General features: G+C 37.6%; 2 protein-coding genes across 16 annotated transcripts; both read left to right on the forward strand.

Annotated features, from left to right (window-relative positions):
* The first annotated feature begins 1,190 nt into the window (after window positions 1–1,190).
* On the forward strand, window positions 1,191–8,928 carry LOC127424293 (homeobox protein aristaless-like 3). 2 transcript variants are annotated; one of them, XM_051669330.1, is made up of 4 exons: window positions 1,191–1,573; window positions 7,104–7,378; window positions 7,729–7,854; window positions 8,126–8,928. In XM_051669330.1, the coding sequence occupies exons 1-4, from the start codon at window positions 1,234–1,236 to the stop codon at window positions 8,507–8,509; spliced, it is 1,125 nt and encodes a 374-aa protein (XP_051525290.1). In that variant the 5' UTR covers window positions 1,191–1,233; the 3' UTR covers window positions 8,510–8,928. The 2 variants fall into 2 exon arrangements, with proteins under 2 accessions (XP_051525290.1, XP_051525291.1); XM_051669331.1 differs by having other exon boundaries at window positions 7,107–7,378.
* Window positions 8,929–13,347: 4,419 nt separating this feature from the next.
* LOC127424101 (RNA-binding protein 15-like) lies at window positions 13,348–26,892 on the forward strand. 14 transcript variants are annotated; one of them, XM_051668934.1, is made up of 4 exons: window positions 13,348–22,251; window positions 22,437–22,522; window positions 26,217–26,257; window positions 26,768–26,892. In XM_051668934.1, exon 1 carries the CDS (start codon window positions 13,486–13,488, stop codon window positions 16,048–16,050), a length of 2,565 nt encoding a protein of 854 aa, XP_051524894.1. In that variant the 5' UTR covers window positions 13,348–13,485; the 3' UTR covers window positions 16,051–22,251; window positions 22,437–22,522; window positions 26,217–26,257; window positions 26,768–26,892. The 14 variants fall into 14 exon arrangements, with proteins under 14 accessions (XP_051524894.1, XP_051524895.1, XP_051524889.1 ...); XM_051668935.1 differs by having other exon boundaries at window positions 26,220–26,257; XM_051668929.1 differs by having other exon boundaries at window positions 13,348–22,522.
* Window positions 26,893–26,900: the final 8 nt, after the last annotated feature.

A 26,900-nucleotide genomic window follows, 5' to 3' on the forward strand; every position in this document is an offset into this window, starting at 1 on the left:
TGCGCATTAATCACGCATTGACCAAACGCGCTCTTTTCTCCAGTTATTTAGCTGGTGGTGTGAACATCTCTCGTCGTTCAATAAGACAATATAAACTGACTGTGTTACTGTTAAAACTATAGCCCTTTAAATTGTTTTGACAGATTTGAGGTATATGGGAAGATTGAATGTTCAAAAACTCAGTGGAAAACCCTTTTACTGAAGTGAATGTTGTTGTTGTTGTTGTTGTTGTTTATTATATAGTTTAACATGTTTTTTATTGTATAAGATACTAATATAGAAATAATAAAAAGTTAAATTATTTTTAGGCTATTATTATTATTACTATGATATATAACATATAGGCATATTGCATCTGTTATTGTTAATTTACTTTATCTCGAATAACATTTTAACTAACGTGAGTATAGCCCAGATTCAACCAGCATATGGCGTATGAATAGTAGCCTATTTTCTGTCTGAAACATGACAAAGATAAAGTCCAGTTACAATGATTTATTTACTCATAAATGTGTTTGCGCCTACTTTCCTCTATATTTTGCCTAAATCGTAATCAAAATTTGTGAAAATAAAATGCGATAATGTTCCAGCTTTTCCTGAAACTTTCAATCTGAATCATAACTAAAACTGAAAGGCCTAATGACATTTATACATGGGTTGTGTATAGTCAAATCTTAGTAAATTCAAAATAACACAATTTTGCCATCGATTCTTGATCCATAGGGGCGTATCATATACAGCATTTTAGAACCAGTAAGCTCTCTTTCGCACGAATGATCCGTTCTTGATTTTGCTTTGACAGCGACCAGCAGTGTCGCGCATAAAACCCTGGACTCAATATCTCAATATCAAATCTGGACTCAATATTAGGTGATTTAGGGTTATAAAGTCTCGTCGGCCATGCTTTCAGTAATTACTCGACAATTATCACCCAAACTCATTATTTTATCTCCATTTGGGCTATAAAAATGTTTTCATTAAGAGAACGTTGGAAAAGTTAAATGGTTAATTGACAGGAGTCGCACGTGATTGAGTGCAAGGCATATTGAATCAGACCGCTGTCTCAGTCGCCCCCTCCCAGTTCACGGGTCTTTTGTGTCTGATCCTTTAAATCCCACCCACCTGAAATGAAGAGGTGAAAAAAATCACCCTCTCGTTCGCTTATACACAAACTTGTTCTCTGTCAACAGCATCTTGGTACACTGTCTGCGCTCTGGCGCTCGGGACAAGGTGATGGAGACGGAGAGTTGTTTGTCTTTCTCCTCGCCCCCAAACAGGATCACGCCGGAGAAATCCCCGAGTTTGGAGCATAATTCCGGCTCTTTCTTTCAGTGTGAAGATCTCCAAAAGTCCCCACATCTTCCACAAGTGCAGCGACATGAGTTTTTTAACACACAGCCAATGGGACGTTATACTGACGCCGGTTCTGCGGACTTTACGCACGGTGTTTGCACTGCAACTCCACGCTCATCGCCTGGAAAGCATACAAAGTATCTAGAGAATATGAACCAGGACCAAAATACCTTATCGATCAGTGAGAAGAACTCGTCATTTTACGAGAACAATTCCGATGGTAAGTGAAAACTTTTTAGTTCAATATTGCATGTCAGCGCCAAAAAAAAAAAAAAAAAAAAAAACAAAAAAAAAAACGTCTCGACTGTATCTGAGTGCTTTGGTCGTAGTGGTGTCTGGGTGGTAAAATAATAATAATAATAATAATAATAATAATAATAATAAATCTCATCCGTCATCGTTTACTCAGCATTATTAAAACTCTTAATAAGACCAAAGTAAAAAGGACAAAGAGGACATTGTGGAGTAATATCACGGAAAAACATAAATATATTTCGTTTACACATGCTATTTAATTGGTAAAACTGTTTATTGGAGTGTAGGTCTATCTGATTCATGGGCCTAATATCATTAAATGTATCCAATTATCCAGAATTATGTCACAATGATTGTGTTTGATTAATTAAATGTGCTGATTATGCCTTTATTTAATGATTAATTTAGTTATTTTAATCTAATTATTTATTCGTTTGATCTGTAACCCACATGTTTTGTTAAGCACTTTGAAACTAATAGGCTGTATTTGACAATGGCTGTGTCCCGTTTGGAAGGATGCGTCCTCCGGAGGTCGCGTTTCTCGGCCGCATACGTCATCGAGGCTGTTTCGTTTCCTTTTTTTTTTTTTTTCTGGCTGTGCTCCTTTGGCTGGAAACTTATAAGAAGCACACAGAACAGCATTCCAATGACGGGCATCAGAGCTATTGTGATTGTGAATCACTCAAATGTAGGTCTACAAATCATAGAGGGACACTATGTGAATAAAGAAAGTCTGGTTTGAAGCCTAAGCACTGTGCACTTCTAACTGCCATGCAATATGCAATATGTGACTTCCATTTTGTAACAGACTATGCAACTGGAGCATATTTGAATCTGCCATTATAGGAAGACGAGGAGGGGGAAGAGCTCAAACTGCAGACTCTCACTCAAATATATATATATTATATAGGCCTTGTTACTATTGCAGGGTCATATATGTTTTCTTGTTAAATCAGTGGCATTGTTGAAATGAAGAATAGGCTTTAAACTTTTTTTCGGATATTGTGTACAATGGCTTTGCAATTACCAAAATGCATTTGGTATTAATACGCCGCATACGTCATCGAGGCTGTCTCGTTTCATTTTTTTTTTTTTTTTTTTTTGTATTTCTTTTTCTTATTTTTTTTATCTATTGTCAATGCCTTTTATGTATATGCACTTACATTTATACATTTATACAGCTGTATTTATACAAAGGCCCTTTTTTGCATTCCCAATAATAAAAAAAAAAAACAGCCAATGTGTCATTAGGCCTATTTTAACTGCGTTTTTGCACATTTCAGTGAAGCTACTCAGTTGTCAAACACAGATCTTCAAATAACAGTTCAAAAATGATTATGAACATGTTACATCAATAGGACGAAGAACCTACAAACATAAAAATGAATAAAAAAAATAAAAACAAATACTAGGGGCATAGGCCCTATTATTTATTTTTTATTATTATTATTTTACTTTTTTTTAAAATACCATTTTTGGGGTCTTGAAAAAATTGACTTGCCCTAATTAAGGGAACGTGTTAGTCTTTATTTTACAACAGTTTCCTCTTTCAGGTTGTAAGAGCTTTGTCTGTCAGTTAAGTTCAGGTCATATTAGTACAAGAGCCATGCTACATTTTAATATTAGGCCTATAATATATATAAATCATTGACTGCGCCTATATGATTGACAGTTTTAGTGTCTGCTCAGGCCAGAACTATACATTTCAACAGTTATTTCTGCTTTATATAAACCTAGCTATAAAAAAATATTGCGAGGTGTACTGTTCATAAAGAATCTAATGATAACTATATTCAGAAAAATATCATGTAAACGCCAGAGACGGCAGTGGATTGCGGAACTCCTTTGTCTCCGCAGCTCTGAGGTCGTGTCATATGGTCTGTCTTGTTTGTTTTAAAATGTAGGCCTACTCTGTGACATATCCTAAACATGAACACTGACTTCCCGTCATACATAGCAGATTTTTAAAACATTCTATGACGCTTAAGGATTCTTTCTAAATTTTCTCCAAACTTAATGGCTGGGTTTCCGGATAAAGTTGCAAAGTACAATCCTAAAATCTTATTATCAACTTTATTATGTATTTGTTTATTTGTTATGCTTGGTTAACGCCTGTAGAACTTGGTGCAACATTATGGGAGCCAGGTCCAAAGATGAACAAATGCTAAACTTTCACCAATATGTTCAGGAGTTTGTCTGCTGCCAATCATAGAAATTGCACGTCATCTTTTCGAGGGGCTGAATTTTGTGAAGCATTTCTTAATTTAATAATGAAATAATGCTGGCTATAAGACAGGTTTCTGAAATATTGATGCTCAGTTTCATAGAGATTAATGAAAGTAGCCCAAGAAAAAATGCATTAAACGTGATTGTCCGTTGTGTGGATCATTCTGGGGTTTCTGCTTATTCTGGCTGTGCTCCTTTGGCTGGAAACTTATAAGAAGCACACAGAACAGGATTCCAATGACGGGCATCAGAGTTTGAAGCCTAAGCACTGTGCACTTCTAACTGCCATGCAATATGCAATATGTGACTTCCATTTTGTAACAGACTATGCAACTGGAGCATATTTGAATCTGCCATTATAGGAAGACGAGGAGGGGGAAGAGCTCAAACTGCAGACTCTCACTCAAATATATATATATTATATAGGCCTTGTTACTATTTCAGGGCCATATATGTTTTCTTGTTAAATCAATGGCATTGTTGAAATGAAGAATAGGCTTTAAACTTTTTTTCGGATATTGTGTACAATGGCTTTGCAATGACCAAAATGCATTAACATAGGCTACTTTAAGTGTCTGATCAAATTTGAAGCAAGGAGAAAGGACTGTTTAAGTTGCACATGAGTGGTTCGAGCCTCTCCTTAGTTTACGAACGATTTTACGTGCTATTTATAGATAATGATATTATTGGGAAATTAAGTAGCCTTATTGTACATGCGATTAACGTTCTGCTTCGGAAAACCCCACAATATATTTAGCATTTCCATATGAACGTGTAAACAAGTCATGTTACTGAAAGAACTGATTTTACTGATATTACGCGATAGCCTACGGGACCTGTTATATCAAGTAGATTGGCATTAGGCTTTTAATTGGTAACGCTTATGGAGGTATGTCGAGCAAATTTAGCCTGGATTTGATTGGTCACAGGAAACTAGTGTTAAATGGCCATGCTTAATATTATGACATTTTAATTTTGTGTAGCCTGCCACTGAGAGGCCAACACAATCTGTTTTGTCTCTTGGCTTGCAGTGCTAGCCTGCCAGGATATATTACAGGCCTATATTTTTACTGTGTGGCAGAGATTAGAGGGTCTATCATGTTACTGATACATCACTGGACTCGCTTTATAATCTATATTCTCTGAACGACTATTTTTGTCATTCTTTAAATTTTAACTTAATTAATTTAACAACTTCATCTTGAAGGCCAATGAATAAATTTTGGAGATTAATTTGAAGGCAAAAATAAATTAAAATGAATAAAAGGAGAATTTAGGTCATTTAATTAAGGTCTTAATTCTTGACTTGTTCTAAAAAAAACTAAGATAAATTACAGTATGGGATATCCTATGTTCCTAAAATTGAGTTTAGTATTTTTCCAAACACACTTATGTGGATGTAGTGAATGGTTTGCTCTGTTTTGGTAAAATTAAATTAGGAAGAACTATAAATATATTTCCGCTATTTGTAATCACTGAGCAGAGAGAGACTTTGAGCGTTAAAGAAAACTGCCTAAGGATATTTTATGACCCGAGATAGGGTGTTTTAAATATCTGTCTTAACATAAATATTTTCACTCATTCAGACGCAAAACAATTGAGTTCTTGTCAGGGGACCATGCATCACTGTTATTTTCAGACATTACTTGGAGTCTATATGTGTCTTTGTTATCATTATTATTATTATTATTATTATTATTATTATTATTATTATTATTATTATTATTATTATTTGTTTTAATTAAGTTATTTTGCCATTATATTGACCAAGAAGATCATGGTTTAAATGATTCAACCCATGATGTGGTTCAAATATCATTACATTATCATATTTCATTACCCTCAGAAAGGTTCTTTCAGGGGTTTATTCTATGCATGACATAATCAGACAGCTATAAGAAATCTCAATAAGACATTTTAAAACTTTTGAATCCAGCTACATTAGGACATCTAGACTATAATGCACTGAGGCATGTTCTTTACTTTCTTTTCCATAGAACTTAAGAATTAAATGAATTAATGTTATTTCTTTTTAGTGTGTATGTTGTTTATTTTACACTAATTTAAAAAAAATGCAATAGAATTTTCCCAAATTCCCATGAAACCGACATTTACAAATACGTTTTTTTTTTTTTTTTTTTTTTTTAAATACAAGTAGTCATTTAAAAAGACACCCTCTGTTGTGGCAAAGCCATAAGAAGGCTTCACTTCTTTTAAAACATCACTTCCCATCTTTTATATTCTCCGGAGAAAAGAAAACACATCCTGTTTAAATTCTGTTTATTATTATAGTCGTTTAAACAGATTTTTTTCTCTATTTTTTTGGTCTAAACTCTTCTACTTCTTACCACCTTTTAACCTATCACATCAAAATTTAATAGGACATTGTAATGACATGTTTTCTTTTCTTTCGGTCCTGATCAAGCAACAATTTAGCTAAAAAATCTTAAAAAAAAAAAAAAGATTGCCTTCATTCTTAATCCATTCAAACTCAGTTTTCAAGTTTAATCAAAACAAGCTCTACTGACAGTGCTTGTTACTGTCTTTGTTAAAGTATGTGTAATACATTTCAGTGTGTCTGTAAAAGATTATTTCAATGGCCTGCTATTTAAAATATGAAAAGCAAAGATATTTTTGTTTTTATTTGAATGTTTCTAATCATTTTTAAGCCAGTAAGGGGAATTACAGTATTAGATAATAACTTTTATGATGAATATACATTGAGCATACACAGGCTATTCATCACAACTGCAATACAATGTTTCAATATATATATATAAAGAGACCTGTATATTGTAGTAAAATGAATAGTAAAGCAATATTTTTAAATGGAAAACCTGCAATGCAACATTTTTAAATTTATGCTACAGAATGTATAAATACTAACTGCATTTTAATTTTAATTTTATATATACTTATTATACTACATAATTTTAAAATTATTTTGAGGTCACTTATCTTTGTCAGACAGCTAGCTTTATTACAGGAGAGGATAACTAATTATACAGCATTAATGACAGCAGTGGGTCATTCAGCTTCTGTTTTGTTCAGCATATCAGGTCTCTTCAGCTGACAGCATATATGAAACAAGGGTGAGCAGACAAAAAAGCACTGTAGCTAACTACTCATCTTTTTATAAAATGTTGAATTTGCTTGTGCACAGTCTTGTATATATTAGAGACCATACTGATCTCAAATCTGCTTTTAGTGGCAAATCCTGTCCACCTGTAACACTGCCCTGAACAGCAGTCATTTTATCTTGGTGTCAGCAGGAGATAAGCCCTTATCCAAGACCCTTGGCTATCCCACTCTGGACTCTGAGTGCTGCGGAAAATTGAAAGAGCCGTCCAACGGATTGACTGGAGACTCCATCGCTGACTCCATCGACCTTTCAGGCAAGAACAAGAAGCGGCGAAACCGGACGACTTTCAGCACCTTTCAGCTGGAGGAGCTGGAGAAGGTCTTTCAGAAGACACATTACCCTGATGTGTATGCACGGGAACAGCTGGCACTGAGGACGGAGCTCACAGAGGCAAGAGTGCAGGTGTGTTAGACTCCACCTTGGGGCAAGTTATTATCTATGCATGGTATGCATGTAAGAAGCAATGGATATTCTGATGTACATTAGAATTAGGATGTAAATGCTTTCTATACGATTAATGTTGCTCATTTAATAAATTCCTTGTTAAAAATGAATTGTTAAAACTGTCATTGAGAACCATTAATAAACAGTTTCACAATAGCACAAAAAAAAAAAAAAAAAAAAAAAGTAATATGTTAACATTTTTAAGGTGGTGGATGTCTTTAATTCTAACAGGGCATACCTTTATATCAAAGCAATGCCTCATCACAATACATTTCTTCTTTGCACCCTCACCCCACCCCCCACCACAGGTTTGGTTCCAAAACAGACGGGCCAAATGGAGGAAACGAGAGCGCTACGGGAAAATGCAAGAGGTGCGAAACCACTTTGCTGCTACATATGATATCTCCCTTCTCCCTCGCTCCGACTCATACCAGGTACACACATGAATACACATACTCATAAAAAAAAAAAGAGACCGTAAGAGAGAGCAAGAAATTAAGAATTTATTATTTTTTCTTTTTTTTTTTGTTTTTTTTTAATATTTTAACACACACTGGGGAGCTGCTTGATAAGTGCCTTTTTATTTATTTATTATTATTTTATTAGATATCATGCAATCATTGTAATTAATTCATGGACATATTACAATCATTTACTAATGTTTTTTTTTTTTTTTTTTTTTTTTTGCCTTGCATGTGCTTCTAGATGCAAAATAATTTATGGCCAGGCAGCGCAGTAACGGGAGGTGCAGGCGGAGCAGGCGGAGCAGGCACTGGCTGTGTCCTGGGATCGGAAAACATGGCGTCATCCTGTATGACCTCTTATCCCCATCCCCATAGCAACCTACCTGGGCTTATGGGTATGTCTGCATCCCCAGGTCATCCTCATCCTCATCATCACCATCACCATCACCATCACCCACCCCACCACTCCAGCATCAATGGGATATATTCACTCCATGGCTTCCCTGGAGGCCTGGGAGCCCATTCCTTTGAACCAGTACCAGAGTCTGAATTCAAACCCTCAGGCCTTGTGGCCCTGCGGATGAAAACCAAAGACCCAGGCAGCCTGTTATCCTGGCCAACATGACCATCAAGCTGCAGCAATTGTAATGGCATCACTGAGCCAACAAACAGTTAGCATGCCTGCACATACAGGCATATTAGTGTTACTCAGAAACAAAGAACTGCAGGACACTTTTTAACACTCAATACACACCTTTTTTCTGCAGACAAAGATATGTCTCTTTGTTTTAATCTGTTTCCATATGGAAGCATCTTGTTTGTTTGTGTGAGTATATTGAAACCCAGTGGGCCCCAAAGGCTTGGCACACAACTTGCCTTAAAGAAATAGTTCACCCAAAAATTTAAATTCTCTCATCATTCACTCATCCTCATGCCATCCCAGATGTGTATGACCATCTTTCTTCAGTAGAACACAAACAAAGATTTTTAGAAGAATATCTTAGCTCTGTTGGTCCATTCATTGCAACTGAATGGTAGTCAGAACTTTGAAGGTCCAAAAAGCATATAAAGGCAGCAAAAAAGTAATCCATACAACTCCAGTGGTTAAATCCATGTTTTCAGAAGCTATATGATATGGTGTGGGCGAGAAACAGAGCAATATTTAAGTCCATTTTTTACTATAAATCTCCACCTTCACTCTGACATTCTTCTTCTTTTGTTTTTGCCAATTCACATTATTCATGCATACCTACTGGGCAGGGAGGAGAATTTATAGTAAAAAAGGACTTCATCAGTTTCTCACCCACACCTATCATATCACTTCTGAAGACATGGATTTAACCACTGGAGTTGTATGGATTACTTTTATGCTGCCTTTATGTGCTTTTTTTGACCTTCAGAGTTCTGGCCACAATTCACTTGCATTGTATGGACTTACAGAGCTGAGATATTTTTCTAAAATATTGTGTTTAGCAGAAAAAAGTAAGCCATTCACATCAGGGATGGCATGATGGTGAGTAAATGATGAGAGAATTTTCATTTTTGGATGAATCATCCCTTTAATGTACAATTTTACAAATGTTTCTTGGATACTGAATTTTGCAAAAACAGTATAATATTAATTACCAAAGAAGATGTGCGTGTTTAAGTATGTTAATGTCAATCTCATAGTTTCAGTGTATGCAGCCAAGTGTTTTAGCCCCATTATGACAGTCAATAAATGATTTTAAATTTTTCGACTTTGTGCATTCAGATACATCACCACTGACGATCCACAATATATTTTTGTGCCAGTTATGGCTAGATAAATACTTTACATTTTGGATTAAATGTTTTTGTATTTGAGAGAGGATACAGCCATATTGTATTACTGTATTCTAATCTCTCAGTCGGTGGCATTGTAAAATTATATTTAGCTGTTGGCCTGCTGTACAGGCTATCAAGTGTCACTCAGTGCATCAGCAGCATGTGCTAGCCCTGCTAATATAAATCCAACTGAGCAACCAAAACCCCTCACTATTGAATTGATGATGAATTCCAAGGCTCTCCATCACACCCATCAACCATAGGTCTGGTGTCTGACAACAGGGGCAGAACCACAAGCCCAATGAGTTATGAGTCAACTTACATGCTATGATCCAATGGTCCTGACCAAAAATCAAAACAAATTTTGAAAAGCACTGCAGACTCCAAGGCTCTGGCGGATGGATTACAGTATTTAAGGAAATAAAGTGTTAACAAACTGTTTGAAGGTGAAATTGTCATAGCAATTATTTTAAAACTAGAGGAGCCTTCACAGACAAGCACCTGATTGGAATCCTCTGACATTTTTGTATGGATTTAAATGGGTTTTAAATCAATTACAAATAAATGTACATAAATCCAATACAATTATTCAGTTTTGGCTTGGTGAAAATTTTTATAACTAAACTGTACCTCATAAGTACAGAGCTTCTAAAGAACAACAAAAAGTGTATTTCTAAAGAAAGTTAATGTCAAAAACATAGTTTCTCATGTTGTTTGTGTGTTGTTGTTTTTTTTTATGCCAATCCAATGTGGGAAATAGCTAAAGTTAAAGTGTTTTTAATTTTTTTAGTCCCAGAAATGTGACTGGTATGGACTTTCAGCTTGATCTGGGTTTTATGACTGCATACCAATCCTGACAGCCACTCTTTCAGGGTGATTCACTTAATTTAGATGACACATAAGACCAAATTGTTTGAGATGAAAAAGCTGACAAGCTGCAGTGACAGGATTTTCAAAGCTCCTCTCATTTACCTAATTCTCTGAACGAGAACAGATCGACAATCACTTTGGGGCAAGCAGTTCCTGCTGCTTCTTTCCATTGTGCATTCAGGATGACAGCAATGCTGGATCACATTAAGTGCCAGTTTAGCGGACCATGCCGTATTTTGAGAGAGCTGACATGTGGTTCCAATAATAGAGGATAGAAAGGGAGGCTGACACAAACTCTCTCCACACCCACAGCTTCGAATTCCAGCCTGACCTTTCAAGACAGTGGAGCCAGCTCTACACATGCAAACTCATTAAATCCCAGATTAAAGGATGAGATAAAAACATACAGGAACACAAGAGAAGCGTAACTAAATTGATGAGAAGTACAGTAAAACTGGCAGGATGTTGTGGGTTGAAGAATGCAATGTGTTTAGTGTGCTAAATGTTGTAGGCTGTGTTAGCACAGACACACCAGATATACAGCTCAGGAAAAAATTAAGAGACCACTGCAAATTTATAGGATTTACTATTTATAGGTATGTTTTTGAGTAAAATGAACATTTTTGTTTTATTCTATAAAGTACTGACAACATTTCTTCCAAATTCCAAATTAAAATATTGTCATTTAGAGCATTTATTTGCAGAAAATGACAACTGGTCAAAATAAAAAAAGATGCCGTGTTTTCAGACCTTGAATAATGCAAAGAAAACAAGTTCATATTAATTTTTAAACAACACAATACTGTTTTAACTTAGGAAGAGTTCAGAAATCAATATTTGGTGGAATAACCCTGATTTTTAATTTCAGCTTTCATGCATCTTGGCATGCTCTCTACCAGTCTTTCACATTGCTGTTGGGTGACATTATGCCACTCCTGGTGCAAACATTCAAGCAGCTCGTCTATGTTTGATGGCTTGTGGCATCCATCTTCCTCTTGATCACATTCCTGAGATTTTCAATGGTGTTCAAGTCTGGAGATTGGGCTGGCCATAACAAGGTCTTCATCTGGTGGTCCTCCATCCACACATTGATTGACCTGGCTGTGTGGCATGGAGCATTGTCCTGCTGGAAAAACCAATCCTCAGAGTTAGGGAACATTGTCAGAGCAGAAGGAAGCAAGTTTTCTTCCAGGATAACCTAGTACATGACTTGATCCATGCGTCCTTCACAAAGACGAATCTGCCCGATTCCAGCCTTGCTGAAGCACCCCCAGATCATCACCGATCCTCCATCTGGCCATCTAATGGTTAGACGGAGACCTGGAGAGGCCTACAAGCCACAGTGTCTCGCACCCACTGTGAAATCTGCTGGAGGATCTGTAGATTCAGAGAAACTGATAATTTTGCAATGGTCTCTCAATTATTTCCAGAGCTGTAGTATTAGCCAGATGCAGATTTAAAATGAACACAAACTAGAGCAGAAATGTGTAAAGTTAAGGAGATAAGGTTGAGCTGTTTTGATGACAAGGCCTACAGCAGGAAAATTCGGTTTTGAATGTCAGGTCAGCAATTGAATTTGTGTACTAGTATGTCTGTAGGCCTATAAGTAAGCTATATATTGTGTTGGATTTTGTATTTGTATTAGGTGTGATACATTTATTTCAATTAGAGAGTGTTTAATTATATTTGTATAGGAGGTTTCTTTCTAAAATTTCTAAAGAAATTACATTTTATGTGGCTGAAACATCTTTGACAGCTACATTCAGCATCACACAAACATCGAGTTTACACTATTTAAAAAAACAAAAAACAAACAACAACAACAACAACAACAACAACAACAAAAACCACTTCCGTTCACCTCAGAGAAACATGTAAACGTCTCCATCTGTTGGGCATAAAGTGAACTACAACATTTTTAATTTTTTCATTTATTTTACCAAACACATTTTATAGATCATATATTTCTAATTTAAATTAAATGTAAGGTAAGTCGAAACACCTCTTTCAATTGCAGACGAAACGTTCTAAAACACTTTCAATTTCAAAATATTTATCTCCCACTAACAATGATGTATCATTTGATTTAAGAATGGAATAAAACTCAGAGGTAAATAATATATCTGTGTATTTCCTTAAAACCTGAGGGAAAGTTCGTTGAATGACACCTCCCCTGTTTATGAAGGGGCTAAGATAAATATTTAACATTTGGAGCTAAAATGGTGTACTCATGGAGTTACTAAATACATGGAGAGAGCTATAGGTTAGCATCCCCATTCATCTCTATGACTGTGCACAGCTAGCGCAGGGTTCCCAGAAAGCTAGCGAAATGGAGACTGCCATCGTTGCTCATGGGCACTCGGTTCCGGGATCGGGTGTCACGTGACTGATCAGTCGTCAATGGGAATAGATAGGGGAAAATATAAATCAATTTGACGCTTATAAGAGCCATTCAAAAACAATCCATAACCTGATGACTATATACTATAATGTAATGAAATAATTTATACTAAAATGGTTATTGGAATTTTTTTTATTTCGTCATAAAACACGGCTAATTTTGAATGGCTGCCTATGGAGAAATATGCCATTTGCCATCAGGTGGTGTAGTTCCAGTATCTACCAGCAGGTGCTAACAGGAACCTGCTAACCAGCCAATTCCTGACCCCCTGAGTGTATTGGGCGTACGGGCAGCCTCGATCGACAGACACGACAACCAATAGTGTTGACGTTTCTCAGATCTTCAAGCCAATCAAAGTCGGTGGGCGGGATGTGTTTTAGCTTTGACAAGATGGCGAATGCGGTTGTTTTACCGCAGGGACACTGAACAAATTATAACATTTCTCACTTAAATTCGCCGACATCGCGGTAGCATAATTGTTAAAAAGTTTATAGTTAGCTGCGCAAAGCTTGAGGATATCTAACATGAAGGGGAAAGAGCGGTCGCCGGTGAAAAAGCGTTCAAGGGCCTTGGATGATATACGAGACAGGGGAGGAAGCCACCCAACCAGTAAGAAAATGGGGGTTATCTCGATTTCTGGTGGTGGAAGCAACAACGGCAATAGTTCATCTAAAAGCGAAGGGGGTACTGCAAGACGGGGATTGATCGGAGACAAACGAGATGGTCGAGATTTTGACGGACATGTCTCCAGTCGGACTGGAAATAATCACGGTTACACCAGCCCTGTTGCAAGCTCGAGCAGCAAGAATCACGCCTCGAGTCTGTCTTTAGAGGCAGCCGCCCGCAGCAACTCGCGCGGGGAATCACGCGCTCCGCTTCCCACCAACGAAAGTGAGTACAAAACTTTAAAAATCAGCGAGCTCGGCTCCCAGCTGAGCGACGAGGAAATCGAGGATGGGCTTTTCCACGAATTCAAAAAATTTGGTGACGTGAGTGTTAAAATCAGCCGAGTCAACGACGAGAGAATTGCATTTGTGAACTTTAGGAGACCGGATGATGCTAGGGCGGCAAAGCACGCACGAGGCCGCTTGGTGCTGTATGACCGTCCTTTGAAAATCGAGGCGGTCTATTTAAATAGAAGGAGAAGTCGGTCTCCAGTTGACAAGGACCATTTTTCTGTCGTAGCAGGCCATAGACATTTGCATACGCAGAGGCCGCTCTCTCCAACTGGCCTAGGCTATAGGGACTACAGGTTACAGCAGTTAGCGCTCGGAAGGCTTCCTCCTCCCCCACCCCCTCCCTTACCCAGAGAGCTTGAAAGGGAAAGAGAATTTGCCTTTTATGAAGCAAGGGCAAGGCCTGCTTACATTGCAGAGCGGGCCGCTCCTTTCCGCGAGGAGGACTTTATCTCTCCAGAGGATGATCAGAGAGCCAACCGCACACTGTTTCTGGGTAATTTGGATATTACTGTCACTGAAAACGATTTGAGGAGGGCCTTTGAAAGATTTGGGACCATCACTGAGGTAGACATTAAAAGACCCACTCGTGGCCAAAGCAGCACCTATGGCTTTCTCAAATTTGAGAACTTGGACATGGCCCATCGTGCAAAAATAAGCATGTCTGGGAAAGTTGTTGGCCGAAACCCCATAAAAATTGGATATGGCAAAGCGACCCCCACCACACGGCTATGGGTGGGCGGTCTTGGACCGTGGGTCCCTCTGACTGCATTAGCAAGGGAATTTGATCGCTTTGGAACTATTAGGACTATAGACTACAGAAAAGGGGACACCTGGGCATATATTCAGTATGAAAGCTTGGATGCCGCTCAGGCAGCCTGCACGCACATGCGTGGTTTTCCTCTTGGTGGTCCAGACAGACGGCTGAGGGTGGACTTTGCTGACACAGAGCACCGCTACCAGCAACAGTTCTTGCAGCCCCTCCCCTTGCAACACTATGAAATTGTGGCCGAGTCTTTCGTCCATCGTGCCACCCCTGAGGCCATCAGAGTCCGAGAAAGGACTCCTCCTCCACTGCACTTCAGAGACAGAGAACTGTATGCTGGGGCTGAGTGGCCAGCACCTGCCATTCGTGAACGTGTTAGAACTCCTGCATTTGAGCCCCTCGAACACTTGGAACGTGAACGACGGCGAGAGGCGTGGTCTCTGGAGAGGGAGCTGCCAGGCAGGGACCCTGCACGTAAACGCCGCCTCATGGAGGATGGGAGACATCTGGAGTGCTCTCCTGACAGCAGCAGTGAGTGGGCAGCCCGACGTCGCAGACCGCCCTCCCTAGAGGGCAGCCCAGGTGGTAGCAGCCGTGACGGACGTTTCAGTGACTCTGAGCGGCCAGCGAGAGCCGACCGAGCATCCCCAGCACGAGAGAGCCGCAGCAGCCTGGACAGAGCCCCCGGCGAGAAGCGCCTCAAAAGCAGTGGCTGCCTCTCAGAGTCCAGTATCGGCGCTAGTCCAGCAGAGAGAAAACGCAAATTAGGTGATTCAGCCAAAGGTGCCTCCAAGAGAGACCGATCTGAGGGCAGCTCCAAAGGCAGCAACCCCTCAAAGCAAGATGCAGGGGGGAAGCTGAGCATGGCCTGGAATGGCATGTTACTCCTGAAGAACAGCAACTTCCCAGCTAGCATGCACCTCCTAGAGGGAGACCTGAGCGTTGCCACCAGTCTCCTTATCGACGGCAGCACAGGCGGCAAGGTCAGTCAGCTACGCATCACACAACGCCTTCGCCTCGACCAGCCCAAGATCGACGAAGTGTCTCGCCGCATCAAAGTCGCAGGCCCAGGTGGGTATGCGGTTCTTCTGGCCGTCCCAGGCATCTCTGAGGAGACTTCGTCTTCAGACCCAGCAGCATCAACACAGAGGCCCCTGCGCAACTTGGTTTCCTACCTGAAGCAAAAGCAAGCCGCTGGGGTCATCAGTTTACCTGTCGGGGCCAGTAGAGATAAGGACAGTGCTGGGGTCCTGCACGCTTTTCCGCCCTGTGATTTCTCTCAGCAGTTCTTAGATTCATCTGCGAAAGCTCTTGCCAAAACAGAAGAGGACTTCCTGGTCATGATCATAGTTCGAGGAGCATCTTAACAATCATAACACACACCAAAGTATTGTTAATTGCAAGCTTCTCTTAATGTCTCTTAATTGCATGCTGTGTAAAGCAGAAGTGGTACCACAGTAAAGGGCATATGTTATTACCTATTCTGCCTAACCTGTACAAAAAAAAAAAAAAGAAAAGAGAGAGAGAGAGAAAAAAAACTGTAAGGCCCTTTCATATAGTAAAATTTAGCTCTATGGCAATATGTTTGTTTTACATTGCAAGTTTATTCAGATGTCTAGTTTTTGTTAAGTTGTACCCTGCATAAAAGGAATGATACTGGTCATATTAGAATAGGAACATTTAATTTGGTATTAGTCATGAATCACTTTAACTAGTTATACTTCATGTATTTCAGTCAGATATCAGACAGTCAGCTTGTACGAAATCATTTCTGTGAATGTTGATTTATGTGGTTACCAACTGAGCTGATTTAAGGGGTTCAACTTTGGTTCATGTGTCTTGATGCTTTGAACAATCATTTCACAATGGAGAGTGTAATATAGGTATATATTGTAGTTCTGTAGGCAACTAAAAATAACAACAAATACTTATTGATCTGCATGTTGATGCTAGTGTTACAGACAGTAGTAGCCTGTTGCAGAGGTTTATCCAGCTTAAAAACGAAGATGTAGCCAAAAGAAAGTCATCAGTGTTATATTGATTTATAGTAGAAAAGAGGCTACTTGTTAACACCATAACTTACCTTATCACATTTAAAATATATATTGTGAACAAATTTTGATTGTAAAGTAGATATTTCTTAGCCCTCCATAGACCAAATCATAACTTCATGGAAATTCTTGTGTGTTTAAAGAAAAAGGTATTCTCACTGTTTTCAAATTTTTGGGTTACATTTCAAAGAGTTTTGAATGAAGCTGAATTCTGGTTTCAAAGTGAGATTGTTTAATGTCTCAGTTTCAATTGTAATTGATTGTCAGAAAATAATAATTATAATCTGATTGCTTAAGGTGGTTTTAATTTTATTTTTTCAATAGGACTGTCATAATTTTTCCCAGATATAATCAGCTAACAGTGATATTGTTAATACTGCTGTTCTAATGAAGGTCTCTTTATAAACAAGGTTTAATAGGATTCTCAAGTTAATCTTAAGTGCATATGGCCTTTAACGTAAGATTTTGTCAGCACCACAAGTGCTAATTAGCTAAACATGCCAAGTATATGTAAAAATCAAGCCCCAGCACTTTGTACAATTGTAAGACAGTCCTACATTTTTTTTATTTTTATTGACATATCTTAGTTGACAATGTAGACCATACATTTAATTATGATTTTAGTTGAAAGCCCAGTTATGTTTGAAATAATTCACAATGTTGTGATTCCTGGGTGTGTCATTGTTCAAATGGTTTTAAAATAACGGTCTATTCTTTCTCTAAAATCCTGAAAAAATAGAGTTTGTGTTCTTAGTCTGTTTAGCTAATTACGGTGTACTGATCTGATGAATAACTAACATCTTTTCATGTATGACTTTTATATTCTTCCCACTAAATTGTGTTTTAAAAGTTGATTTGTTGGTGATTTAACAATATAATAACAGCTGAATGTGTACATGAATAATTGGACATACTGTATGTTCAGTCACAGCCTCACAGGACAGGAAATGGACCGTTCCACAAGTGGACTTCACATGGCTGGAACCAGAAATGATTGTTTGAAATGATGCAGGAGCCCTTTGGATGCACAGGGGGAAGAGCTTTCCATTTAGTGTTAGTGTACTTGCACAGAGAGAGCATCTACCTGCTTGTGTAATTGTTTTTGTGCTTACAGTTCCCGTATTTAAACGGAAATAATGACACTCTTGATTTGTGCTGTGTTTACCTGATTTCTTGATTGGGGGAAAAGAGGATTCGGTCACACTCCTTGCACAGCTCTGACGTGGCTGTTTGTACACACACAAAAAGTGCACTGGCCCCTCATTTGATTATATCACGCTATCAATAAATTGTTTCATTTGAGGGAGAAATGTTTATTCGTTGGAAATGAATTCAAGAACACCTGCTGCTGCTTTTTTCGGTTGTGTTTCGGGAGGAATTGTTGCTCAATTGCTTGTTTCTGCTCAGGAAAGAGAAATTCTCCCCTTTGTTTTTCGGCCCGGGATCGGGGATGGCAGTGAGAGCAAAGGGAGAGCGCTCTTTTGTTGCTCAATGTTGTTGTTGATCTATGTTTTCCACCCTTGTGTCCCCCCTCCCCCCACATGCTAAATAACCAAGGATTCTGCTGCCCCCAACCCTCAAACAAATCAGAGAGAAGGGGGCTGTTCTGCAAAGCGTTGAGAATGTAGCACTGTTCGGTTCTCGGAGATGAACGCAGTCAGTGGAGAGATGATGTTTGCGCAGACCTTCATCTAAACTGAAATATCGGTTTCAGTACCTTCACTGGGGTCATTGAATTCTCACAGGCGTGATGGCTGTTTCCTGCTGTTTCAAGCTTCCTCAGCCGGAAGTATCCAGGCTTGCTGTAACATGGCCGGCCACACTGCTGTTCACACTATGCATTGCCAGCACAACTGCCAGCACTATAGAGGCCGATCAAACCTTATAACAATGATTTCCATTTCACAGAGGAGCAGGCGTTTGTTTATTCCATCCTTTGATTTCTTCTGATTTGAGTTTGTTTTGCTCCATTGAAAATCATTGAAGGAAGAGGATTTCCATGATCAGAGAGGAAAGCGATTTAGAAAAGTGAAAAGCGTTTTTAGCCTTCAGTATTGTGTTCCTCTCGAAGCGAGTTTGATAGTTTTGCTTACTTAAACATTTATTTTCAAAAAGAAATTTTAAAAACACATCCAGATGATCATTACATGGTAAATTGAACCTCTGTTTTGAAGAAACCCTCAAAGAAAATCAAACATTTCCTACTGTACTGCCCATCTGAACTCTTGCCAGGAGCCTCATCAGAAGAAAATGAACACACCTTTCTTCCTTTGCTAGGAAAAAGTCAGCTGCATCACTTCACACGCTGCTCATTCATGTCTCTGAAGGGCAGATGTGAGGATTCAGAGTCAGACCTGTGCTCTGGTGTTAGTGGTGAGTAGGGGGCATACTGGGGCTTGCCTCATACTGGGGCATTAGACAAAATCTACCTGGTTCAGGTAAGTTTAAAGCAAGCACCAGAGTAAATGGTTTTGAACTTTTACCGTTGGTTGTAATGTTTATATTTATGTGTATATGTTTGTTTCCAAAAATGATTTTTTAAAGAAAAATACAGAAATATATTTAGTATTTAAAGGAATATATTTAGTATTTAAAGGAATAGTTCACCATCCAAAAATTATTCTGAAATCATTACTCATGTTGTTACAAAGCCTTATGAATTTCTTTCTTTCATGGAACACAACATTTGTTAGGAACTGACAGCTTCCATCGCCATTCAATTTAAAAGCAGCTTTCTTTTTCCATACAATGAAAGTTAATGGTGTTTTGAGGCTGTCAGTCCCCAACATTCTGCATATCGTTTCCTTTTGTTTTCCACAGAGGTAATAAGGTCATATGGGTTTAGAACAACATAACAAAATAGTTGTTTTTGGGTGAACTATCCCCATAAATTAGCATATGAAAGGTTGAGGCAACTGGTGATGTAAACAAATGAATTGGTAAGTTACTCCAGGCAACAACGATGATCATGTTGATCATATTTATTTTAAATATATATAAAATCTAGAACACCTATTGACTGCATTATATTTGCAGATGTGGAGAAAGAGTTGATGGTATCTATTAGTTTCAGCATCACACACTGTAGATTATACAGGAGTTCAGCTGTCAGCGCAGTATTCAAATAATTCAAGCATTTAAAATGACTTTGTAAACAGCCCAAAAGAACGTTAATAACATATTCTTTTTAAATAATATAGTATGTGTACATTAATTTGTAATGTTCATAATTTAAAGTGTTTACTAGATACACAACTGAAGATAAATCATTGCTAAATCATAACTGTATTGTGAAATCTGATACAATATCCTTTAAACCTTAGTATAGCTGTTGGGTAAATGAAATATGGTTGGTCACTGTTAAGGAAAGACATGTTACGGTGTGACAGAGCTGTACATTCCAATTAAAGCTTTACAAAACTGACATTTAGCCTTTTAGTACCCTTTAAAACCTAACATTAAATAAAAAATTTTTCTGATTGCTTAGGTACTATCTTTGAAACTATAGGCTATTTTTTCAAAACTCTACACACTAACCATAAAACCTTACACCAAACCAGCAAAACATACATCTCTTGCAAAAGCAAACAGTTCTTGGAAAAACTCTTCAAACTCTTTTAAAATATTGTGTTTTTGCGTCAATACAGTACACACAAACCATCATTTGAATAAGCACACGAAGCGTCAACTATGCACTGATAGTATAAATGAAAAACACTTGTGGATTTTTCTGTGTGCAGGGCATAGCAGTTTGCAATAAAGTTTTGTCATACATGTCAATTGGCAATTGACAAAATAGTGTAGCAATGTAGAGACCAATGTTTACAAAAATTGTAAACTAAGTGTATGGCAGTGAGTTGTTTACAGTTTAGCAAAAAGTGTGTTATAAAATTACAAACTGAATGTTAAACAGAAAACGTGCATTCAGTTTGGCACACTTGGTAAATGCATTGGCTACAAGTGTTAGTGGTTTCAGAGATAGTTCTTAAAGAATCACTGTTCGTGTTTAAGCATTCAGAAAAAAACTGTAAGATAAATTCTATTTATTAATTTATGATGTAGTGTCCCCAGCTCACAAACTTTCTCCTGTGCTTTGTTAGTACTGTAGTGGGGTGGATTTGAGTTCTAAAGACATAATCGGGGCTCTATCACAATTACAAGGATGTTAATGTTTGGGTCTCACAGGCTCCTGTATTGTTTGAGCAGTGTGAGGTTTTGATAAAGAGCCCAAGATTGTACATAAAAGGGATAGGTCACCCAAAAATGAAAATTCAGTCATTTATTCGCCCTCGTTTAGTTCCAAACCCGTATGACTTTCTTTGTTCAGTGGAACACATAAGGACATATTAAGTAAATGTTAGGTAGATAGCTTCAGTCAACATTCTCTTTAATTGCATTTTTTTTTATCTGTATCGTGAAAGTGAATGGTGACTGAGGTTTGTCTGTCCTTAATATTCTGCCTAACATCTTTTGTTTTTATAGCCTTATAAAAATTTTTTATTATAATTATAAGAAAAGATATGATGTATCCTGTACATCCATTCAGCTCAACTCATTTATTGACCAAAGTTGTGAGGAAACTGGCAGACCATTTGCTCTCTGCAAAAAGGGCTTGGGCACTGGCAAACATTAAATGCAGGACATTATAGAATTATCTATTTATGGTTCATGTGATTTGTATTATTTTATCCAACAATATATATTTCTATTGCAATTTATGATAGCACTCTGAACACAGCTGTAGTCTCTAATATTTATGATATCTCTTGTATCTTCACCACAGTGCTCACTGACTGGCTTGTTCTCAGATGCTATGGAATGGGCCTGGTAACTTGGTAACTGTAGGTCTCCATGGTAACATTCTAGCCCCTCCCCTGGCTTTATTTACATAATCTCTTTGTGTAGCCTAGCCACTGTCCCCTACCCACTCATCTGAGTAATAAAAAAAAAGACCACATTAAGTCCAGCAGTCCAAAACATTAGCTCATTGTTCCTAGTTGTAGCTTAGGTCTCTCATAGCCTCTGCAAAAGCTACCACATGATGGCTGTAAGCTATTTCAGGTCTTACAAGAGGCTTTCTACCATCTGATCTTACTAAGAATACTACTTATTGTAAGTTTTTTTTTTTTTTTTATATATATAAATTCAAGTCAGATGCCCAAACTGAACACAATTAGAATTTCCTCTTTAAAGAGTTCATTCTGAATATATTATACCTGCACTATTTATTTTAATAGCCATTATGAAGGAGAGTAATGGTTATAAAAAAACCTGTTCTATCTCTTATCTGTCACTTGGAGTCAGTTGTTGAAGTTATAGATTACCTATCTTCTAATAGGTTCTTTTACTTTAACACCAACCCCAACCATAGCAAGAAGCATCACACACTTATTCTGGATATATGTGCCTATTTTTCAGCTGATGTCCTGATCTGAGTCATTTCCCGGTTGACAAATTTGAGTGTCCTGCTGAGTGATAAAAGCACAGTTGGTCGTCTTCAGATAAAACTGTTAGACGGTTTGTTAATTTTTAGAAGTCTCTGCTCTCATGCCTTTGATACTAGAGTTGAACAAGCATATTTCATTATGCATGTAGTTATTAACCTTTTAATGAACTATGATATTGCCAGATGTTGTGATACCTATATGAGATGAAGTTTTAAGATTTCCCTACACGTTTTTTATTTTTTTGTATGTCCACAGAACGTGTTGCATTATAGCTATCTGTTCATCAGTGATTAATCATGAAAAGAGTGCAGCGTGTCAGACCTCATCACAGCTCACAGTCTGTAAGTGCTATTTTAATTTTTTGCACAGTAGAATTGAATAAGTTTGTATTAATACAAATGGATGCTAATTTATATATATATTTATGGAATGCTGCATACATTTTTTTGTAGTTTGTACGATATGCTTTGTTCTCAATAAAGATATATTTTTACACCACTCTGACTTTGTAATATTGTGATGAAAGAATTAATAGGTGTGAAAATGAATGTGCTTTAGAATTACAGAATACAAGTGATGCTTATATGACAGCGCATATTTTGTTTTCCCCCCAATAATTAAGCTAATTATTGGAGTTCAGACATTGTGAAATAGAGACAGACATGGTGTTCTCATACTTTGCCCTTTATAGCAAACAGAACATCTTCCAGGAATTATGGAATTTTTGTTTTTACAGAATGGCTTTCAAATCCACTGCTGGCTTTAATTGCAGTCATGGAAAAACATGACAATTGTGGAATTTGTCAACAAAAAATAATCCAAAACCTATGACAAATGTAAAAAAAAAAAAAAAAAAAAGAGTAAATAATCACTGACTAACAGTACAATAGCTGGTGAGATCTCTGTCAGTGACATTAAGAGAATGTTATTTTGTCACCTTAATTGTCTTAAGGCTACCTTTTGAGTTTACGACTAATTTACTTTATACAAAATTACTGAAATACAAGATTACTTCTAAACCATTTCTCCAAAGAACCCTGTCTTTATTGAGCAATCAAAAGTGATAACAGTAAAAAGCTTTCGGAAGCATCACAAGTCTTTAAAACAGTTTATGTTAACAATAATTGAATTGCTCAGAGACATGCTCATTATTTGTGGTTTCTATTAAGAGCTTTCCAAGAATGTTTTCTGTTTTGTTAAATTGTGTTTTGCTCATCATCATTTAAAAAAAAAAAAAAAAGAAAGAAAGAAAAGATTTTCATTACAACTTTGTTGATGAAAGAACTGGGTATAACAGAATCGCTATAAAACACGGATAACTGATACAACATCCCAGTGGTAGTACATAGTTTGTGCCGCAGGAGGGCAGGAGCTTACACAGAACATCTTTATCAGGCAGAATTGCAATGTGTGAACACTAGTGTACATGTCTACAGTACATATTGAGGACGTTCAAATGCAATAATGCATAGATTGATAAACTAAATCTCTGTTGCATCTTTGGCTCTCATTAAAGGATAGTTAACACAGTCATTGCCTACAAAGGCAAAAAGTGGTGATAAACATACAGTAGTTTCACTGTAGGTTATTCAGTTGAACCAAAACGTAAAATAAAACTGACAAAAATATAGGAAACAGGAAACTCCCCATATATACATTTGCTGTCAGGGCCTCCAGTACAGGTTCACAACATGTGAACCCACAAGCCAACTGACCTATTTTTTGCAACTCTTGGCTAATTAGTAATAGAATTTACACTGATCAGCCACAACATTAAAACCACCTGCCTAATATTGTGTAGGTCCCCCTCATGCCACCAAAACAGAGACAACCCGCATCTCAGAATATCATTCTGAGAAGCTATTCTTCTCACCACAATTGTACAGAGTGGTTATCTGAGTTACCGTAGATTTTGTCAGTTCGAACCAGTCTGGCCATTCTTTGTTGACCTCTCTCATCAACATGCGTTTCCATCCGTAGAACTGCCCCTAACTGGATTTTCTTTTGTTTTTGGCACCATTCAGAGTAAATTCTAGAGACTTGTGCATGAAAATCCCAGGAGATCAGCAGTTACAGAAATACTCAAACCAGCCCCTCTGGCACCAACAATCATGCCACAGCCCAAATCACTGAGATCAATTTTTTCCCCCCCATTCTGATGTTTGATATGAACATTAACTGAAGCTCCTGACTTGTATCTGCATGATTTTATGCGCTGCACTGCTGCCACACGATTGGCTGATTAGGTAATCGCATGGATGATTGTTGGTGCCAGACGGGCTGGTTTGAGTATTTCTGTAACTGCTGATCTCCTGGGATTTTCATGCACAGCAGTCTCTAGAATTTACTCCGAATGGTGCCAAAAACAAAAAACATCCAGTGAGTGGCAGTTCTGTGGACGGAAATGCCTTGTTGATGAGAGAGGACAACAGAGAATGGCCAGACTGGTTCGAACTTACAAAGTCTACGGTAACTCAGATAACCGCTCTGTACAATCGTGGTGAGAAGACAATCATCCCAGAATGATATTCTGAGATTCGGGTTGGTGCTGTTTTGGTGGCACGAGGGGGACTTACACAATATTAGGCAGGTGGTTTTAATGTTGTGGCTGATCAGTGTATTCACTTAGTCTGAATGCAGTGGGAAATTTCTTGGTCGTTTTCAGTAGTTAACAACAGTATGACTGTGATTGTCTGGAATATTAAGATTGTCATTCTGGCCCAAAACATCTTCCAGTTGGGGCACCAATGACAAAAGCAAACTTATCAATAGATGTTTATCCATGTTGCTGTCAGCCATTGCACCCTAGCTTATACAGTACTGCATTCTGTACTAATCTTTGTAAATAACAAACATGAACAGTCAATGTAGACAAAGGAAGCAGCCTTGTGTGCCCTGCAGCCATCTTTAAGAGCTTATTGCATAAAACCACCATTTGACAAAATACGTGTTTTTGTAAATTAATACATGTAACTTGCACCTTATTAAATTCTAGTACACAGTGGCCCCAAAGAGTATTTGAACACTTTTTTTGGACACTTAAAGGAATAATTCACCCAAAAATAAAAATTCACTCATCATTTACTCACCCTCATGCCATCCCAGGTGTGTAGGACTTTCTTTCTTCTGCAGAACACAAATTAATATTTTTAGAAAAATATCTCAGCTCTGTAGGTCCATACAATGAAGAGAATGGTGGCCAGAACTTTGAAGCTCCAGAAATCACAAAGGCAGTTTAAAAGTAATCAATATAGATAGATTTTAAACTATTCAGAGAGTTCCATTCATCCAAAAACACTGTTTTTATACCATGAACTGATAAGGCAGCTGACTAAGTTTTCAGATGCATCCAAAGTTGTATAAAACAGCCCTAAACAAACAAAAGTGTAGCTCCGATCGCGGTGTCCTCCGTCGTTGTTGTTCATTTTGTTGTTGTTGCTTTTGAAACGTGCATGCATATAACATCAGAATAAAAATAGTCGATACAAGATGATGTCGCTATGGTGGTTACTTTATGAGTGCGAATGCAACAGGGGAAAAGTCTTCTCGGGTGTCCCGTTCCTTGTAAGAGTTCTCTAGAAAGTTACTAAGAGAAAAGTAACAGGACTGTAGGTGGGAAAGGGCATTATAACTCCAGTGGTTTTCAGAAGTGATATGATAGGTTTGGGTGAGAACAGAACAATATTTAAATCCTTTTTTACTCTAAATCTCAGCTTTCACATTCTTCTTCTGTTGTTTTTTTGTTTGTTTTGTTTTTGTTTTTTTAATTCACATTCATTGTGCATATCGCTACCTACTGGGCAGGGAGGAGAATTTATAGTAAAAAAAAAAAAGACTTAAATATGTATCTGTTTCTCACCCACACCTATCAGTATCACTTCTGAAGACATATATTTAACAATTGGAGTCTTATGGATTACATTTATGGTGCCTTTATGTGACGTTTGGAGATTCAAAGTTCTGGCCACCATTCACTTGCATTGTATAGACCTATAAAGCTGAAATATTCTTCTAAAAATCTTAATTTGTGTTCAGCAGAAAGAAAGAAAGTCATACACATCTGGAATGGCATGAAGGTAAGTCAATGATGAGAGAATTTCCATTTTTGGGTGAACTTTCCCTTTAAGTAACATTTAAATATGTATACATTTACTTGCATTGGAAGACAAAATATCTGCAACAAATGCTACTCCTTTTCTCAGAACTAAGGTGATTTTTTGTAGATGTATAAAGTCAGCTCCCTCAAGTTCACACAGGTGTCCTTGCAGGGTAAACAAAGGTGTACATAACATTTGGTATCCAGAAAGTGTCCCATATATATATATATATATATATATATATATATATATATATATATATATATATATATATATACACACTGTATATATATTCATTTTGAACAATTACTGCATTGATATTTTGTTTGAAAACGTTTTGTTAAATATTTAGCTTGAAAACTGTTTTTGTGCTATACAGTATGAAGCGCAACTTGGTTTTATATTTTGTTGCATAATGCAAAGGCATTCATCATACATCTGTAATTGTGGCAGAGGTTGTGGCTAAAGTCTGTAAAATGTCTTCTGCAGTCCGGGATATACCATCATCCCAGTGGAAGCGTCTGAGGATTTTTCTGAAGAAAGATCCTTGCCAGAATGATTATGTGCTGGTCTGAAACTCTAAATGGACTCAAAATAAAAAATCTCAAATGGTAACAAAGAT

The sequence above is a fragment of the Myxocyprinus asiaticus genome, chromosome 33 (assembly GCF_019703515.2).
Source record: "Myxocyprinus asiaticus isolate MX2 ecotype Aquarium Trade chromosome 33, UBuf_Myxa_2, whole genome shotgun sequence".
NCBI classification, from domain to species: domain Eukaryota; kingdom Metazoa; phylum Chordata; class Actinopteri; order Cypriniformes; family Catostomidae; genus Myxocyprinus; species Myxocyprinus asiaticus.

Bases quoted from the DNA above. Each gene is read 5' to 3' on its own strand.
- LOC127424293 (XM_051669330.1), top strand. From the start codon at position 1,234: ATGGAGACGGAGAGTTGTTTGTCTTTCTCCTCGCCCCCAAACAGGATC. The intron at 1,574-7,103 runs GTAAGTGAAAAC...TCTTGGTGTCAG, and splicing joins TTACGAGAACAATTCCGATG to CAGGAGATAAGCCCTTATCC. The intron at 7,379-7,728 runs GTGTGTTAGACT...CCCCCACCACAG, and splicing joins TCACAGAGGCAAGAGTGCAG to GTTTGGTTCCAAAACAGACG.
- LOC127424101 (XM_051668929.1), top strand. From the start codon at position 13,486: ATGAAGGGGAAAGAGCGGTCGCCGGTGAAAAAGCGTTCAAGGGCCTTG.